At 56.4% G+C, this 19,083-nt stretch overlaps 2 protein-coding genes across 2 annotated transcripts in view; both read left to right on the forward strand.

The window, feature by feature from the left end:
* The window catches only part of NAV1 (neuron navigator 1), a 132,935-nt gene extending 122,927 nt beyond the window's left edge, over positions 1-10,008 (forward strand). The window contains 10 exon segments of the mRNA XM_007456145.1: positions 1,324-1,421; positions 1,588-1,683; positions 1,897-2,056; positions 2,404-2,639; positions 3,275-3,429; positions 3,586-3,657; positions 4,080-4,276; positions 4,743-4,861; positions 6,307-6,504; positions 9,381-10,008. Of these exon segments, the coding sequence (XP_007456207.1) occupies positions 1,324-1,421; positions 1,588-1,683; positions 1,897-2,056; positions 2,404-2,639; positions 3,275-3,429; positions 3,586-3,657; positions 4,080-4,276; positions 4,743-4,861; positions 6,307-6,504; positions 9,381-9,476 (1,427 nt within the window). The 3' untranslated portion in view covers positions 9,477-10,008.
* Positions 10,009-17,586: 7,578 nt separating this feature from the next.
* IPO9 (importin 9) overlaps positions 17,587-19,083 on the forward strand; it is a 45,877-nt gene continuing 44,380 nt past the window's right edge. The window contains exon 1 of the mRNA XM_007456146.1: positions 17,587-17,749. Within this exon, the coding sequence (XP_007456208.1) occupies positions 17,587-17,749 (163 nt within the window). The remainder of the gene's footprint in view (positions 17,750-19,083) is intronic.

The following is a 19,083-nucleotide window of genomic DNA, read 5'->3' on the forward strand; positions in this document are numbered from 1 at the left end:
CTCGCCCCCCAAACTGCAGCACCAGGCTACGGAGACTGCCTCGCCCTCCATCAAGTCCTCCGCCTCGTCCTCCGCGGGCACCGACGCCCCCGAGTGAGTGCCCCCCACTGCAGCCCGCTCCCCGGGCAGTGGGGCCGGTCACCGCCACCCGCGGGCTCAGCGGCTAACGCCCGCCGCTCCCTGCCTCCTTCCAGGGGCCCCGCTCCCCCGGCACCCCACGCCCGGCTGTTCCAGGGCAGCGAGGAGGAGGAGCCGGAGAAGAAGGAGGTGTCCGAGCTGCGCTCCGAGCTGTGGGAGAAGGAGATGAAGCTCACGGACATCCGCCTGGAAGCCCTCAACTCGGCCCACCAGCTGGACCAGCTGCGGGAGACCATGCACAACATGCAGGTCAGTCCCGGGCGGGGCCGGGGGGCCGGGGGGCGGGGCGGGGCTCCTGGGCGGGGCGGGGCCGCGGGGAGGGGCCGGGGCCGCGGGACCAGGCGGCCGAGGCTCCAGGCGCCGTCCCTCCCCCCCCCACACACACACCCGTTCTTGCCGCAGTTGGAGGTGGACCTGCTGAAAGCTGAGAACGACCGGCTGAAGGTGGCCCCGGGGCCCTCGGCGAGCTCCGCTCCAGGGCAGGCCCCGGGATCTTCGGCTCTGCCGTCCCCTCGGCGGTCCCTGGGCCTGGCGCTCAGCCATCCCTTCAGCCCGAGCGTCGCAGATACAGGTACCTGTTGGGAAGAAGGACGGGGTTCGCCGCTCGACGTGGTGCGGCTCCCTTGGGTCGGGGACGTAGCAGTGCTGCCGCCAAGCCGCTGCTGGTGTCCTGAGACACTGAGGGTTGCTGTGGTCCGAAGACCTTAATCACTGTTCAGGCTTGGCCTCCAGTTTCAATTTTGGGTTAGATAAAAACTTATCTGGAGGGGCTTCCCTGGTGGCGCAGTGGTTGGGAGTCCGCCTGCTGATGCAGGGGACACGGGTTCGAGCCCTGGTCCGGGAACATCCCACATGCCACGGAGCAGCTAAGCCCGTGCGCCACAACTACTGAGCCTGCGCTCTAGAGCCCACGAGCCACAACTACTGAAGCCCGCGCACCTAGAGCCTGTGCTCCGCAACAAGAGAAGCCACCGCGATGAGAAGCCCGCGCGCCACCACGAAGAGTAGCCCCGGCTCGCAGCAACTGGAGAAAGCCCGCACGCAGCAACGAAGACCCAACACAGCCAAAAATAAATAAATAAATAAAATTTAAATGAAAAAAAACTTATCTGGAAAGGCTAGTGGCAGGAAGATGTAGGAAAGCCTGTGGATACCCCCAAACCAACAGTCCTTTCTCACTTCCAGACCTGTCTCCCATGGATGGTATCAGTACCTCTGGTCCAAAGGAGGAAGTGACTCTTCGGGTGGTGGTGAGGATGCCCCCACAGCACATCATCAAAGGGGTAAGGAACTTCGGGGGGGTGGGGGTGACACTGTCATTTCTACCCAAGGACATCTGGGCTCTAAGGACCCCCGAACCCACAGCACTCAGCTCCCAAGGCCTTTTACGTTCTCCCCTTTTTGGAGCCGTCTGCCCTGGGCTCACGTGCATCTACCCTGGCCTCACAGGACTTGAAGCAGCAGGAGTTCTTCCTGGGGTGCAGCAAGGTCAGCGGAAAAGTTGACTGGAAGCTGCTGGATGACGCTGTTTTCCAAGTGTTCAAGGTAAGGGATGCGAGAACTCAGAGGGTCTGCTGGTCCTCTGATGACACTGGGGTCTGGGGGCCTCTGAGGTTTGTGCAGGAGTGCTCGGTGGGACAGACATCGCGCCTCCCCTTCCCCTTCGACTTCTGTGCCCTGTAGCACCACCTTCCTCGTGGCCTTCATGTCTGTGTGTGTATCCTGCGCATCTCCTTTCTCTCCCTCCTGTCCCGTCAGGACTACATTTCTAAGATGGACCCAGCCTCGACGCTGGGACTAAGCACCGAGTCCATCCACGGCTACAGCGTCAGCCACGTGAAACGGCTCCTGGATGCGGAGCCCCCGGAGCTGCCCCCCTGCCGCCGAGGGGTCAACAACATAGCAGTCTCCCTCAAAGGTCAGTCCCCGCTTCTGGGTGTGGGGCTGAGGAATGCGGGGTGGAGACCATCGGGTGTTCTGTCACACGTTCCTCGAGCAAGAACTGGTTGCGGGGCTGTAGGGTGCAGGTCACCGTGAAGATCACCGTGAGGTGCAAGATGAATGAGCCCGGGCCCGACCTGTCCCAGGGAGGTTGTCGTTTGCAGGACATTTCTGCCCGGCCCGGGCTTCCCCTCCGCCCACCCCCGTAGCTCACGGCCTGCTCGTTTCCAGAACCAGGCCTGGGGGTTCCCGCAGGGTCCCCGGGTGAGGAAGGCGAGCCTCAGGGCGCCGCCCAGGCTCACACCGTCGGGGGCTGGGGTCCAGGTCTCAAGGAGAAGTGTGTGGACAGCCTGGTGTTTGAGACGCTCATCCCCAAGCCCATGATGCAGCACTATATTGGCCTTCTGCTCAAGCACCGGCGCCTTGTCCTCTCCGGCCCCAGTGGCACCGGCAAGACCTACCTGACCAACCGCCTGGCCGAGTATCTGGTAGAGCGCTCCGGCCGCGAGGTCACCGAGGGCATCGTCAGCACCTTCAACATGCACCAGCAGTCCTGCAAGGTGGCCGCCACCCCGCCTGCCCCGTCTTCCCTCCCCTTCCTCGCCGCCGCCTTGACCTCCCTGCCCCTCGGTGACCCCCTTTCCCGTCTCAGCCCTGCTCCAGTCTCCTCCCTCCCCGGGCCTCCGGGAGCTCCCACCCCAGCAGGGACCGCGGTCCACACTCTGTCCCCTCATGTCCCGGTGGCCCTCTGCCCGCCTCGTCAGTCCCCCCCTTCTCTTTCATTTCCTTTCTTTCCAGGATTTGTCCCTGACTGTGGGCTTCCGTCAGGGAAGCACTCAGAACTGTCACTACCGTGCTGTCCCCTGCCAGGTCCCGCTGCCTCCCCAGTTCCCCCCCGACGCTGTGCCACTTGGCCCCCGCCTCCGCCCCACGGGGAGGCGCATCCGTTAGGAGTGCTTCCTGGTGTAAATCCATCGAAGAAAAGCATGTGTTCCCCAGCCCTGTGGGCTCTAGGGGCCTCTGCTGATCGGTCTGGGGTGGTGTCTTCCGTAGCTCCAGGTCCAAGCGCGTGAAACAGGAACCGAGGCCCCAGGGCATCCAGAGCCAGCTCAGCTTCTCTGAAACCCTTCTCTTCAAGGCTCATCCAGGGGCTCACTGCTCCCGAGTGTGGACCCCCTGCCTTTTCTCATTTCAGGATCTGCAGCTGTATCTCTCCAACCTGGCTAACCAGATAGACCGGGAAACGGGAATTGGGGATGTCCCCCTGGTGATCCTATTGGATGACCTGAGTGAAGCAGGCTCCATCAGCGAGCTGGTCAACGGGGCCCTGACCTGCAAGTATCACAAATGGTAAGCTGGAGTCAGGACTAGCTTCATCACGGTGGGCAGCAGGAGAGCCCAGTCCAGCCCAAGCTATGAGCTTTCCATGGGCGTCGGGGGAGGGTACGTGGCAGAAAGCAAGCGTTCAGACAAGTCTAAGCAAATCTTTTCTCTCTCTTCCCACAGTCCCTATATTATAGGCACCACTAATCAGCCGGTGAAAATGACCCCCAATCACGGCTTGCATCTGAGCTTCAGGTGAGGACTGGGGCCCTGGATGAGCCTTCCAGCCCTACCCGAGTCCGTAAAGCAGTTCAATCCAGGATGTGGCCAGGGCAGCAGCAGAAGGAACGAGAAGTAACGAGCCCTGTGGGCTGGGGAGGGAGCAGGTGTGTGTGTGCCGTGGCAGTGCAGGGGGCGACGGAGCCCCCGAGACAGGAAGGGACTGGAAAGCTGAGAGGTGCGGCTTCGTGGCTGAGGTTCGGGTTCTGTGCCCGCATGCCCCTTGTCCAGGCCAGTGAGGTCAGATGGTTACCTGAGGGGGGTCACCGATCCGAGAGTCAGCTCTGCCGTGGCCCTGGGTTCAGCGGACCCCGCGGGCATTGGGGGGGTGGGCCCGCGGGGGATGAGCCGGACGCGGCCCCGCGCTCCCCGCCGCACCCTTCGCATCCCGGCCGCAGGATGCTGACTTTCTCCAACAACGTGGAGCCCGCCAACGGCTTCCTGGTTCGCTACCTGCGGAGGAAGCTGGTGGAGTCGGACTGCGACGTCAACGCCAACAGGGAGGAGCTGCTGCGGGTGCTGGACTGGGTCCCCAAGCTGTGGTACCACCTGCACACCTTCCTGGAGAAGCACAGCACCTCAGACTTCCTCATCGGTATGGCCCGCCCTGCCACGGCCTCCCGCGCCACACCTGGGGCCGGGGGCGGGGCACGCCCTTTCCTTCTCGTGTCTTCAGCGCATAGAGTCACCGACCCTGTGCCCGAGTCACCGCGCAAGTGCCCCCAGCGCAGTCCGCACCCTGAGTCAGCCCTCAGAGAGCTGACCCCTCGCCCTCATTTCCCCACGATTACTGGGAAGAAGGGGGGAAGGGATTCCGGGGGAGTTTAAAGCTTCCCCTCGCTCCCCCACCTCCCGTCCACCCAGGGAGGCATCGTTCACGAGGCTACAGCCAGGCTCTCAGCCCTCGCCCGTCCTGACCTCAGTCTCAGTTTAGCCCAGCCCTGCGCTTCTTTCAACCCCGTGGTTACGAGACCCTCTGCCTGGTGTAAAGGAGTCAAGGGGGCAGATGACCAGGGACAGCAAGGTTCTCGGCCGTCTTCACGGCCCCATCCTCTTCCCAGGCCCCTGCTTCTTTCTGTCCTGCCCCATCGGCATTGAGGACTTCCGGACCTGGTTCATTGACCTATGGAACAACTCCATCATTCCCTACCTGCAGGAAGGGGCCAAGGACGGCATCAAGGTGAGCCCGCCCTCAACTCCACTCAGCCCAGACACCAGGCTGGCCCACCTCGCAGAGCGGAAACAGGGTTAGACACGGGGCCACGGAGATCTTTAGGGTCTCCTCCTGACAGGTCGGGTGAGGCACTGGACAGACCACGCTGCTTTCCAGCCTTCGGCCAGCGTTCAGCGAATCGCTAAATGACCACTGACCCTGGGGCCGTGTGTCCAGCCCTAGGCCTCTGGCTCTGCTCTAGGGATCAGGGCAGATAGAGAAATAATTGAGCAAAGAATTAAGTAAAACCCTATTACAGCCTTAGCTCATTACTAACTACTAATAAAAATGTTACTCTGGCCAAGTTACTTAAACCGTTTAATATCCTCATGTGTAAAAAAGGAGGTGGTATAAATTCTGTTCTGCCTAAATCACTTGGCAGTGTTGCGAAGGCAAATGAAATACGTGAGAACACTTGTAAAAGTAAAAGTTAGAATAAGAACTTGGTGTGAAAGGAAAATGTCATTTCTTTTTTAAAACCTCCTTAGTTTTCTCACCTGTTAATTACGGCGTGATCCAATGACCTGTGATGTGGTGACTAGACCCTACTTGTCGCGTATTATCCATAGAAGTAATGTGTCACTGTGATAGACACTGCCTGATGATATGGTAGATTTCTAGAGATGCAGCGTATCATTATTTCATTTAATTTGCATTATTATTAATAGTTTCCCAACTTACATCATTTTTTTAAAGCTCTTTTGTGTTTTTAAAATATTTATTTATATATTTTTGGCTGAGTTGGGTCTTTGTTGCTGCACGCGGGCTTTCTCTAGTTGCAGAGAGCGGGGGCTACTCTTCGTTGTGGTGCGCGGGCTTCTCATTGCGGTGGCTTCTCTTGTTGAGGAGCACGGGCTCTAGGCGCGCGGGCTTCAGTAGTTGTGGCGCGCGGGCTTCAGTAGTTGTGGCTCGCGGGCTCTAGAGCGCAGGCTCAGTAGTCGTGGCTCACGGGCTTAGTTGCTCCGCAGCACGTGGGATCTTCCCGGACCTGGGCTTGAACCTGTGTCCCCTGCCTTGGCAGGTGGATTCTTAACCACTGCGCCACCAGGGAAGTCCCCCGACTTACATCATTTTTCCACAGATAATATCTCATTTCAACAAAGGTGAAATTTCTCTCAAAAGGTATTACTAAACTGAAAGAATTTCTTACTTGGAAAATAAAATCGTGGGGTCATAAGATTTGGCCATGTTAAGTTTTAATGCAGCCTGCCAAATTATCCTCCAAAATGCTTTCTACCAATTTATGCCAACTTATTTTGCTTCCCTCATTGGGAAACTCAGAGGAAATCCCACAGGGATCAGAGCCTCGAGCTTTCCGTTTGAGGAAGTGCACACGCCATCAGGAGACTCCACGAACAAGCCTCTCATCTGCGGGTTCCTCGCCCAGTGATCACATCTCTCCTTGTCTCCAGGTTCACGGGCAGAAAGCCGCCTGGGAGGACCCCGTCGAGTGGGTCCGGGACACTCTTCCCTGGCCGTCAGCCCAACAAGACCAGTCAAAGCTGTACCACCTGCCCCCACCCACTGTGGGCCCTCACAGCATTGCTTCACCCCCTGAGGACAGGACGGTCAAGGACAGCACCCCCAGCTCCCTGGACTCCGACCCCCTGGTAAGTAGAGGCCGCTCTAAGGCAAAAGTCAGAGTGTCACAGAACGGAACCCTCGTCCACAGCCCGCTGGGGCCCGGAGGCCGGGACAAGCACGAGGCCAGGGGGTGGGACACTCTGGCCGTCAGAACCCTGGGCTAAGCTACACAGCGTTACCCGCCAGCAAGGTGTGTGTCCTCTAGCAAAGACCCGGGTCCGGGCGGAGCCCAGGTGGGAACGGCGGCCAGAGCAGGAGAGCAGTGGGACCCACGGGTGCTTGCCCTGCTGCCGTTCTCGGGCTCTAGGCGCGCGGGCTTCAGTAGTTGTGGCGCGCGGGCTTCAGTAGTTGTGGCTCGCGGGCTCTAGAGCGCAGGCTCAGTAGTCGTGGCTCACGGGCTTAGTTGCTCCGCAGCACGTGGGATCTTCCCGGACCTGGGCTTGAACCTGTGTCCCCTGCCTTGGCAGGTGGATTCTTAACCACTGCGCCACCAGGGAAGTCCCCCGACTTACATCATTTTTCCACAGATAATATCTCATTTCAACAAAGGTGAAATTTCTCTCAAAAGGTATTACTAAACTGAAAGAATTTCTTACTTGGAAAATAAAATCGTGGGGTCATAAGATTTGGCCATGTTAAGTTTTAATGCAGCCTGCCAAATTATCCTCCAAAATGCTTTCTACCAATTTATGCCAACTTATTTTGCTTCCCTCATTGGGAAACTCAGAGGAAATCCCACAGGGATCAGAGCCTCGAGCTTTCCGTTTGAGGAAGTGCACACGCCATCAGGAGACTCCACGAACAAGCCTCTCATCTGCGGGTTCCTCGCCCAGTGATCACATCTCTCCTTGTCTCCAGGTTCACGGGCAGAAAGCCGCCTGGGAGGACCCCGTCGAGTGGGTCCGGGACACTCTTCCCTGGCCGTCAGCCCAACAAGACCAGTCAAAGCTGTACCACCTGCCCCCACCCACTGTGGGCCCTCACAGCATTGCTTCACCCCCTGAGGACAGGACGGTCAAGGACAGCACCCCCAGCTCCCTGGACTCCGACCCCCTGGTAAGTAGAGGCCGCTCTAAGGCAAAAGTCAGAGTGTCACAGAACGGAACCCTCGTCCACAGCCCGCTGGGGCCCGGAGGCCGGGACAAGCACGAGGCCAGGGGGTGGGACACTCTGGCCGTCAGAACCCTGGGCTAAGCTACACAGCGTTACCCGCCAGCAAGGTGTGTGTCCTCTAGCAAAGACCCGGGTCCGGGCGGAGCCCAGGTGGGAACGGCGGCCAGAGCAGGAGAGCAGTGGGACCCACGGGTGCTTGCCCTGCTGCCGTTCTGCGGGCTGCCGCGGTCCAGGGGCTTCAGGAGCCCTTGGAAAGTAAGCTGAGACAAGTGACAAACTAGGGGAAATGTCTGCAGTGCTTGTAGCCAAGAGAGGACTGACACCCAGAACACGTGACCCTTCCCCCCAACACTGTCACGCAGAGCAACAATGGGCAAAGGAGGCAAGGGGCAGGTGTTGACTAGAGGAAATGCAAAGGGCCAATAAAGGGACTTCCCTGGTGGCGCAGTGGTTAAGAATCCGCCTGCCAAGGCAGGGGACATGGGTTCGAGCCCAGTCCCGGGAAGATCCCACATGCCGCGGAGCAACTAAGCCCGTGAGCCACAATTGCTGAGCCTGCGCTCTAGAGCCCGCGAGCCACAACTACTGAGCCTGTGTGCCACAACTCCTGAAGTCCGCATGCCTAGAGCCCGTGCTCCGCAACAAGAGAAGCCACTGCACACCGCAACAAAGAGTAGCCCCCACTCTCCCCAACTAGAGAAAGCCCGTGCGCAGCAACGAAGACCCAACACAGCCAAAAATAAATAAATAAATAGATAGATAGATTAATTAATTTAAAAAATACTATTTAAAAAAAGGGCCAATAAAAACAGAAAAAGACCCTTCCCCTCTCTAATCACTGGGGAGATGCGTATCACAACAAGGAGATAACTGTTTCGCATTTGCAGAATCGTGTGCGTGAGGAAGCTCGGACCTTTGTTCTGCTGGTGGGGGCATTTGTCAGTCACTGTTTTGGAGGATGATTTGGCAGATGGTCTGAGGAACTTAACGTGCACAAACTCCAGGACCTTTTGCAATTTTACCTTTTCGAGTAGGAGATTCCTCTCCTTTAGTCCTAAGACATTTTATTTAAATTTTGACCTTGTAGAAAACAGATATCCTCTGTGTCAAAAGGCCTTTAAATCGGGAGGGTGCTAATATCACGGAAACAGAGGCTGGAAGGCGGAGCCATAGCGAGGCAATGAGGCTTCCTCAGCTGAATGGAGAGTCGGAGTCGTGAAGTGTTGAGGGAAACCGAGGGGAGAAGGGCGGGAGGTGGGACTTCCCCGGCGGTCCAGTGGTTAAGACTCCGCACTTCCAATGCAAGGGGTGCGGGTTCGATCCCTGGTCGGGGAACTAAGATCCCACGTGCCACGCGGCACAGCTCAGGCCCCGCTGAAGCGATGGGGTGGGAACTAGGGAGAAGCAGGTCCTAAGGGCACTGGGTGCAGCCGCTGGGCCGTGGTCTGTTTGCAAGGAGAGCTCTTAGACGGTCTTTGGGCCCTTCCCACCTCCTCCTGGGACTGGCCGGGGAGCGCTGGCACCTGGCAGGGAGGAGGTGGCTCTGCCCTCTGGCCTTCCCCGCACGTCACGGCCAGAGCAGCACCCTACCTGCCCGTCACTCCCGAGGCTGGTCCCCGCATTCGAGCTTACACACAGGGTGGAGGCAGTCATCTTGGCCTCTTCCTGAACCAGCCGCAAACTGTCCGGGCTCTCAGCCCCTTGCAGACGCAGGACCAGACCCACAGTCTGGTTTTCTGTGTTTCCCAAAGTCCCAGCTCTCCGTAACTGTCTCTCCGCCCCTCCTTAGATGGCCATGCTGCTGAAACTTCAGGAGGCTGCCAATTACATCGAGTCTCCAGACCGAGAAAGCATCCTGGACCCCAACCTCCAGGCCACGCTCTGAGGGCCCGGCGGCCAGTCGCAGGACAGCAGGATGCGGACACTGCTGCGTGCAGCCTCCTCTTCCCCGCTTCCTCCTGGGCGCTGGCTCTCTGGCCACGAGGACAGGAGGGGGGAGGTGGAAGGAGGGGGCGGCTTCCTGGTGCTGCACCTTCAAGAACTCCTGATGGGACTGGTGGGTGGACCTGTGTCCCCAGGTACATTTCCTGGCCTCCTCTTGTGACTTTGGGGAAAAGATGATCCTGGGTCTTTTTCCTTGATTTCTTGTCTCAATTACAAACTCCTGAGCTTTCTGGGGAGGGGTTCAGAAGACATCAAACAAGCCTGCAGTAGTTCCTAACTGATGCTCACAGACAACTCAGAGACACGGCCCCGTGGGGGAATCTGCTGGGGGAGGCGGCGGCTCCCCAGACCTTCCCGCGGACCCTGCCCAGTTCCATCGCCACTGCCAACAGCTCCCCGCACCCCAAGATTTGGCTGCAGCCCAGAAAAAGAAGCATGTGATTTAAAAACGTTTAAATCAATCTGTAAAGGGTTTAAAAAAAAAAAAAAAAGGAAAAGGAAAAGCTGAAGCTGGAGGGAGGAAATCCATTTGCCTGGGCACAGAGCGTGCCGCCCGCCCTGCCCTCTGGACCACATGGGGGCACCGACGAGACGGCTGTGATCTGAGAAGTTGCCAGACCCCAGAGGTGCCGCCACAGCCTTCAGAGAAGCACCGCCGGCTCCATCTCGGCCTCTAATTTAATACGCATGAGTCGATAAACCCTACTTTTTTTACTTTTTATTTTTGTTTTTTGTTTTGTTTCCACTTTCCCCTCCCACTTGCCTATTTATTCTCCTCTCTTTTTGGTTTGTTTTTTCCCCATTTCCTCCCACGTCCACGAGACGCTCACGTTGCTTTTCCAAGTCGCTCTTTGGAGAGCCCGATGCCACCTGATTGGCACCAGCTAGACACCTGCCATGCCACTGTGTCTGCCACCCTTGGGGCTCACATGGGACATGTAGCATTGGCTCAGCAGTGGGCCACGAGGGACCTCGAGGTCCCTTTTGAGAAAACACACGCTCTGCCTGGAGCCCGGCGCACAGCCTCTTGAGGAGAGCGCATCGCCTCACCCTGAGAGAAGATCTAATCTGAGCCTCCCCGTGGACTGGAGGAAAACCGCAAACTGGAACTCTCTCTGTCCTGTGGCCTGTGGAGCCCCTCCCTGCACTGTTCTGATGGCGACCGCTTTGCCCAACTGAATCCAAAATCCCCAGCCGGCCTTTACTGTTGGTTTCGAACAAGTGACTAGTCCCTTAGGAGTGGACATCCATGTGAGATGCTCGCACTCAGAATATAAGGAGTTTGATCTGGTGGCAGAGATCTGCCTTCCAAAGGGATCCACTTTTTGCAGAAGTTGCCCTGAAGTTTCGGCAGTCCTAATTCCTTCATCAGACGAGCACTTCTAGGGCGCTTACTGTGTACAAGTCACTAGGTTTAAAAAAAAAAGACGTGGGCCCTTACGTTCACAGTCTAGCAGGAAATGTTAACTTCCATTAAATGCACACATCTCCTTGTTTTCTGGACCTTCAGGATCACCTGAGAAATTGGAGCCAAAACCCCAGGAGCCAGCCAGCGAGAAGCCCGTGATTAGCTGTCCAGCGCACTGGGTTGCCTGGTGAGGCTGCGGTTTTGGGCTCTGCAGACCAGGGATGTGTGATGAGCCTGGGCCCAGGTGTTTGCTCTTCAGATCCCCAAGTAGCACAAGACCTTATCAGAACCTACAGGCACACTAATCACTAACCAGGATCGCTCTGTCCCGCCAAACCAAGGAGTAGCTGCATCTGAATCTTCGTATCAGAAGCCTTTCATTTAGGTCCAAAAGGTGGTCCAGATTGCCCCCTCCAAAATCTAATGCATTCACCTGGTGGCTGCCATGGGTGACGGGCTCGTCTCTGCTCGAGACGACGTCTGCTGATGCTGCTAGAGCCGTGGAGACCCCCAGCTCAGCCGGAAAATATGCAATTCTGAGCGGGAAGAGGCTGCTTGTCCAAGGATGGTGCTGACATCACTGCCTTAAGGTCTCTGCCGTGCAGGAGGAGGAAAGCCCCGCAGCTGGGTGTTCTAGCTTGGAAGGACGGGGAGACACCTGAGCGGGCCTTCTCTGGGCTCTGGCCTCTCGTGGCCCCTCCCCGGCTGCAGTCCCGTGGCCGGGCTCAGGCTCCCAGCGCCATCTCCACCCGGGGGCTGAGCCTTTCTCTCTGTTCTCGGTGCTGCCCAGCCAGTGCCTTCGGTCATGGGCGTTAACTGGCTACTTGAGAAAAAGGAAAGGGGTGACCCTCTTCCTCCATTCCAACTGCCTCAGACCCCCAAAGCGATTCCCGCCTCCCCGGTCACCGTGGATACCACCGCGAAGTTTACGTGGATCCTCAGCAGGCTGGCTCTGGAGGCCTCAGGTTCCGGCGTTTCATCTCCGTTCCCGGAGGATCCACCGCTCTGCTCTCGGCTGACTGCCGCGTTCAGCCCGGGTCTCCAGCCGCTTGCCTCCAGAAAGTGGGATCCCATCTGGCGAAATGGCACTGCCCCTCCGCTTTCCCTCTGGGGCCTGGGCCCCTGGCTGTGGGCGTGCATCGTCCCCCAGGAATCACGGTGACACGGCGACCGGGGCAGGCCGAAACTCCTCACGGTGCTAGGACCCTCGGGGCGCTCATCCAGAGTCCTCTGGAGCTGAAGCCCGAGCCCCACTGCCTCCACCCTGGAATGAGTGGCAAGCGCAGATCCACAGCATTCTCTCCCACCTACACCCCTGCTTCTTGGTCGAGACCACTGGGATCCCTCAAAAGAGAAAAGCTGGGTCCCAGGGCTAAACTCTCAACGCCCAGCACCTTGAGAAGAATCCGGCCTCTCCAGGACTGGAGTGTGTGCCCTCCCCCCGCTCCAGCCCCCAACTCCTTTCCTCACCAAAGCCGGCGAGCAGACCACGTGGCTCAATGCCCAGCCCCGTCTCAGGGCAGAGGTGCGGCCGCGGCCCCTCGTTCCTGGATGAAGGAGACCAACGCGTTTTGTCCAGTGTATTTGTCCTCAGCCCCTGCCTAGGCACGAAAAATAAAGTACTAGGTGATGGAGGCCAGCAGAGGACCCGATGTCTGTGTGTGTCTCTCTCACAAGAGCAGCTGACTGCTGCCACTCCCTGTTTTCTGAGCTTCATCGAGTATGTTTTAAAACCTCTGCTTTGAGGCAGCTCTGCGGTGCTTATCTCTGTGTGTGCGTGAGTGTCAGCCCAGCGTCTTTGTCACGTGGTCGAAGCCTCGGGAAGCTGCAGGAAAGTTGGGTTTCCTGAGGTCCTGGGGAGCCCCTATTGCAGAGTCCTTAGTGGTTGACACGCTAAGCTTTGGTCACATGCTAAGCTTCGGTTCTGAATTACCAAACTTCTCACTCATCAATCCATACTCCTTAAGGACCCAAGACAAAATAGTGATTTTAAAAGAATTTTTTATTTCTTGCTTTCTGGTTTTCCTGGTTTGGGCCTAATCTCACCATTTCTTCGCTCCTAGCTCCCTGAGACAAGAGGGGCACTCTTCAGTCTCTGAGGTCACTTTATTTCCTGTACTTTTCCAAGAGGAGGAAGAAAGCAGTGGTGACCTGCGCCTTCCCACCAGCACCTCACACACACCAACCCTGCACAGGGGTGAAAGTTGCCTGCATGAGTGGGGCTTGGCCCTGTAAGCTGGGATCAGGGCGAGCCTCCATGCTACGTTAGGGACCCTTTATTGCAAGGCGTTTGGGAGAGGAAATTGCGCCTGTCCTAATCACACATTTAACGAGGCATGCTTCCTAGGGCTAAAGTCATCTGGGTCACCAAATGTAACTTCTCGTCATACTTTTTTCCCTTACCTAAGGGAAGCCTTACCTAAGCTGAAGCTAGTAAGTAGACTCTAGTCTACTAGTAAGCAACCCCCCTCAACTGATGGGATGAAATGTGCTCTTCCAGAGGGTTCACTAGTGGAACCCCAGTACTCTCTTATGATGACTGATAACTACTAGTGAGTTCTGTCCATGGCCCCCACCAAAGAGGCCGTAAGAAAATGGTCTTAGGGACACTGTGTTCCCAGAAGGCCAACGCCTGAGGATAATGCCCTTTATAATTGAATCCATTTTATATATTCATGAGCCCTCAGTCAACCTGATCAAGGATATAGGGGGCCGCCACCTTGGCTTGCCCACTGCTGAGGGTCCATGTGTGCGTGTCAGCTCCAGCCACAGACCCTGTGAGAGACGGCATAGTCTGAACGTGAGGACACCAAGAGAAATTTGGAAGCTGCAGAAATACCAACACAGTGGAAAATTAGCCTGTGTGTACTGGATCCTCCCAGTTTGGTGTTTTGGTTCTTTCTTAGTGGTTATGCCACGGAGAGTTTTCTGTGATAGGCATGGTCATGGAAGTAAGTGAACACTTGGTCCCTTGATTCATCTCTCTCTTCTTTTTTTTTTTTTTTGGCTGTGCCCCTCGGCTTGCGGGATCTTAGTTCCCTGACCAGGGATTGAACCCAGGCCACAGCAGTGAAAGCGCTGAGTCCTAAGCACTGGACCGCCAGGGAATTCTCACCTCTTTCATTTATTTTTTTTTCCTTTTTTGCCTCCTCTCAACTATTTATTCTGATTTCTAGACAAGTGAGTTAATTGGATAGGCCCCCGTGACAGACATTCCCTACTCAAATTCATAGCTTTCTGCCAAAACAACATATTGTGTGCTGCTATATTTTCTGCGTCGGAACTGGGAGCTGACGCCCACCTCTTTCATTTCTTAATATGTTCTTACATATGTTTCCAGACCAGCAGCGTTGGCAGCATCTGAGGACTTGTTAGAAATGAAGTTCTCAGAACCCATCCCGGACCTGTTGAATCAGAAACTGGGGAGAAGGCCCAGTGATTCGTGTTTTAACGAACCTCTTGGTAATTCTGCTGCACACTACAGTTTGCAGCTCACTGTGTTAGGGAAAGCCAAGGGTCAGAGTCCCCACACTGGGGCTTTAGGACCAAAAATAAGGTCCTCGGTTATAATTCAGACTTTAACATTAGTTTCAGAGTGTTCTCATGTTTCCTCATGATTCTGTTTTTCCTTTCATTTGACAGAAAGGACGGGTATGTGTGCCTTTGGGAAGAAGTTAGGGGGGAATGCTTGCATCTCCTAGTCAAACACAACCTTCAGAGAAAAATGTCATGGCTCTGAGATTCCTAGGGGCTTCCCAGGGGGACGCAGTGGGAGAGCTCTTCCAGGTAGCTCTTCTGCTGGGTGACATGTCTACTCAGCCTTTTTCTGGTGATATAATAGGATGAGAATGGCTTAAAAATGTGACTTGCATTTCCATGAAAACTTGTTCTCTTAGCAGCATCCCTCGCCCTTGCCCCAGTTCTAAAGGGCACTGCCAGGTCTGAGAACCTGCCAGAACCTCCTGCCCCCCGCCCACACACACACACCCCGGCCCTGCTCAGTCCGCAGGAGAAAGGTTGAGGCAGCGGAGTATCAAGTCGTCGGGGTCATCCATCCTTTCCCCGCACCGGGACACACAACTACTCATGGCGACAGAATAAAAAAAAATTTTTTTTAATCTGAAAGGAGCTTCATATCTTTCCAAACTCACAGACCCCTGCTGGTGGGGCCTTGTGGGAGATGAGGTGCGTACAACTGGTTTTGTTCCAAGTTTGTCCGTTTTCCTCATGAGAGCACTTGTGGGTGGAGGACGAAGAACCATCTGGCATTGGGCCTCCTGGGCTCCGGGACCAAGCAGCTGGAAGAGGACGAGAAGGCGAGTGAAGCGCTGCACTAAAGTCACCCCGGGCCCTTCGTCCAGCTCCTGCGGGCTCTCCCCACATCCAGGCCATGTCTTGTGTCTCCAGACAGAAGTTGTGGATGGGAAGGCAGAGGTTCCCATCCCAGCCCCATCCCAGCCCGTCTCTGGGCCACTGCTGTGCGAGGGCCTCCCACTTGCTGTTTTTTGGGTTTTGGTGTTTTGGTTATTTTTTAACAGAACAATCTTTTTCTCAAATGAATTCCAGCCCCTGCTGGGTTCCTTTCCTTGTCCCTAACGCACCCGTCCCCGTTTTAGGCAGCGCTGTTTGTGTGATGGAATCTTGTTTCTCAAACGCATGGCGATGCTCAGGTGGAAGGTGGGCAGGAATCTTTGCAACACTTTTTTTTTTTTAATTTATTGTGCACAAACCCCCAAACCTGGATATGTGTGTGTGTCTGTGTGTTTATGGTTTTTATCACTGGCCCTCCCTCTTTCAACCTACCCCCCTTTATATCTGATGTAGAGAAAGTGAGCCGTTGTACATAGTTGCGGTAACAATCATAATGAGAGCTGGGCCGTGCCCTCGGTGATTCATCTTAAATAACAAAGTGGTTGAAAGTTAAGTCCATGCCGGGGCCGCAGAAGAGGCCTTCCTCCATCACTGCCGGAGGCCCCTCACCTGGGCCCTCTGTCCATCAGGCATGTCTCCTCCCACCAAGAGTCACCTGTTTGATGCCATTTGCATTTCAATAAAGCTATCTTCTGTGTTGTCCTATAGCTCTCTCCAGCTCCCTCTGTCTGGTTTCTGTTTCCATTTATCTTCTGGCCCGTGCCTTGATCGGGAAGGTCATTTGCCAAACCCAGAGATAAGAGCCACCTGCCTGGATATCTGATCCTCAGCCCCAAGCAGGACCCTCTCGGCCCCTTTGGTTGAGCGCGGGGTGGGGTCCAGCTTGCAGACTGGACGCAGCCTCCTTCACCAGAACTCGAAAAGTCCAGCCCAGACCTCGGGGCTCTTTGAATCCTCCATCCACAGCCTCGATGTTTGAAAACATACCACCCTCTGGACTTGCCTAAGTTTTCTTCTTGGGGTAAAAGTGACTAAACCTCTGAGAAGAGAAGCTGTTCTAATAGAGTTCTGCTTCTGGCCACTGAAAGATGGAAAATAGGAAGCCCTACTCTGCCCTACTGTGGAGCTGTGGTGTCCAAAAGGGCATCTTTCCCCCACGAAATTGTGGTGACACAAGCCACCTCTGCCCTCTAGTAGGAGGTGGCAAGTGGGTTTAGAGCTCTCCTCAAAATAAATAATCGAGGAATCATTCTTTCGGAAGAACACTCAGACGAGGTGACTTAATTCCTGTGATCAGCTTAGCCTCTGAAGTCTTAGAACTGGGCTAGGAATTGCTAACTGGTTTTCTTTGCCACTTGGGAAGGAGTCGTGGTTCCTAGAAACGTTTTCAAGGCACTTAACCTGAACAGCTTACCAAGAAATGCCTGTTCCCATCTGCTCTGACCCTGGCACTCCAACGACAGCCCCATCCCTGTGCCGCCGCGTGCTTGTCCCTGCCCTGTCTGCACTGCTAACCCCTCTCAACAATCCTCTCCGCTTGCCCCAGGCTTTAGGAGTGTCTCTGCACCTTGAGCCATGTCCCCGAGCAGCCCGGGATGGCCATATTAACTACTTATCCCTCCACCCTGTAAGGTCCAGCCATAATTTCCCTGGAAAAAAACTTTACACTTTCTCAGCTAGTAGGACTTATTCTCAGTAAGACTTGTAAGCACTTACCCTGGACGGAATTCCCTTTCCCACGCTGCTCTCTCCTGGCCAGCCACGGTCCAACCTTGAGGTTGGGCTCATCCACCTGAAAAACCAATGGACTCCCCACTGCCCAGTCCACGCAGATTCCTTCCCCCGACCTTTGGATTCCGGAGGCTAAGATATGAAGACTCTCACCTGTTTCGGGGCAAAAGCGGTTGGTTTGAAAGAGGAGCTAATTCCGACCCTCTCCTTAAAGCCTCGTCCACCCATCCCCATCCCACCCTCTCCTGACTTAGTATCTTACGCGTGAAGGACCGGTGCATGTGGAGTCACAGGTCACGAGCTGCGCTCCCGGCAAGGCTGCTCAGCCGCCGTTAAGCCGCAGGAGAAACCCAACCTGCGGAGACGGTGCAATTCTCGTTCCCGCGGCAGGTGGCGCTGTCTCCTGAGGCTCGGACCTCGGCCCCGCCCTCGCGCGCTTGCCCGGCCAGTGCGCAGGCGCGGCCTCGCGGATTGGCCGCGCGCAGGAGCCGTCCGGCGGCGGCGGGTTGGGCCGCGGGGCTGGCGCGCGGCGCGGAGCAAGATGGCGGCAGCGGCGGCAGCTGGTGTGGCCTCCGGGCTGCCGGGGCCGGTGGCCCAGGGGCTGAAGGAGGCGTTGGTGGACACGCTCACGGGGATCCTGTCCCCGGTGCAGGAGGTGCGGGCGGCCGCCGAGGAGCAGATTAAGGTGCTGGAGGTGACGGAGGGTGAGTGAGGCGGGCCGTCGTGAGGGCGGCGGGTCTGGGCCGCGCTGACCACTGGCCGCGCTTCGGCCGGAGGCTGGGCCCGGGGAGGTCGGGGGCCGGGGAGGCCTGGGGACGCTGGGGCCCGGCCGGGCGGAGCGCGGGGCCGGGGCGCGAGGCCGGAGTGGGGGCGGGGGCTGGGGCGGGGGCGCGTTCTCCGCCGGACGGTGGGCCTGGGCGCGGCTGTCAGCTGGGGGCCTGGCGGGGCCTCCACACGTTTCCCCGGGAATCAGTCATGCCTGTGCGGCCGCCTTCCCTCCCCGCCGCGTCCCCGCCGGTTTTCGGAGCGGCCGGCACTGTTCGGAGCAGCCGATCGTCCTTTGTCTTTGTGTCTTTGTCCCCCTCCTCCTATTGGAAGCTTGAAAGTCATGGAGAAGAAAACAAGCCGTTGGCTTGAGGTTGTCCTTCAGTTCCTGCCGAGCGGGCCTTTCTCCAGGCCCGGGGCAGCCACGCTCCGAAGAGCATTAGATCCTGAAACAGGAGGAGGGAAATCCGCTCGGGGTTTATGTCAGGAATACGTCTGGCCTGTCGGGGCTTCGCTGGCAGAACTCCAAACCTGCGGACCCCTCCAGCTCAGCAGGACGGTGCCACCACCTCTGAGTGTCCGTAGGAGTTGGCCCCCCTATGGACTGAGGGTTTTTATTGAAAAGAACTTAAGACAAAGCTCACTTAAATTTAATTGTATATTCTCCCGCAGCATGAGAGAGCTCTTGAAGAACTAAATTATCTCTATTGGAAATACGTTGAGATTTGGGATCTAGGAGGTTAAGGACCGTTTTGAAGGCCCAGTTGTAATTGTCATTGTCTTGTGAAATGTCAGGTCCTATAAGAGGAGCTGTGCACAGATTGACCTGTAGGAGTTATTACAGCCTACTAGGTGAAATTCCTTTCTTCACACTAACGTGCCTGCCTCCCTTGCGTGTGAAGGAGAAAGGGTGACAGAGCAAAGGAACCTCGTCACATTCAAGTTGCTACTTGAATAAAGTTGAAGGTCCGGTACCTTCCCTGAGTGACAGCCAGGGTTCCCGGTGCCCCAGGCATAGGTCTGGTGCTTTCCTACGAAAGGTGAACCTTCGCTCGTGTTTGAACTGTCCAGCAGCAGCTCCGATTGGGCTCTGATGCCTTCGACTCTAGCCGACACCACGGTCTCATCTAGGCAGAGTCAGTTATCATCTTCTTGAGATCTTCTTGAAGTTCTACTCTCCTACTTCATCTTTTTGGGTCTCAAAATAAGAAACAGACGTGCAGAATTTTGCATTTGATCTAGGCCACCGATGGGAATAGATTCTCTCTTTCCC

This window comes from Lipotes vexillifer, unplaced genomic scaffold, assembly GCF_000442215.2.
Source record: "Lipotes vexillifer unplaced genomic scaffold, Lipotes_vexillifer_v1.1 scaffold1201, whole genome shotgun sequence".
Lineage (NCBI taxonomy): Eukaryota > Metazoa > Chordata > Mammalia > Artiodactyla > Lipotidae > Lipotes > Lipotes vexillifer.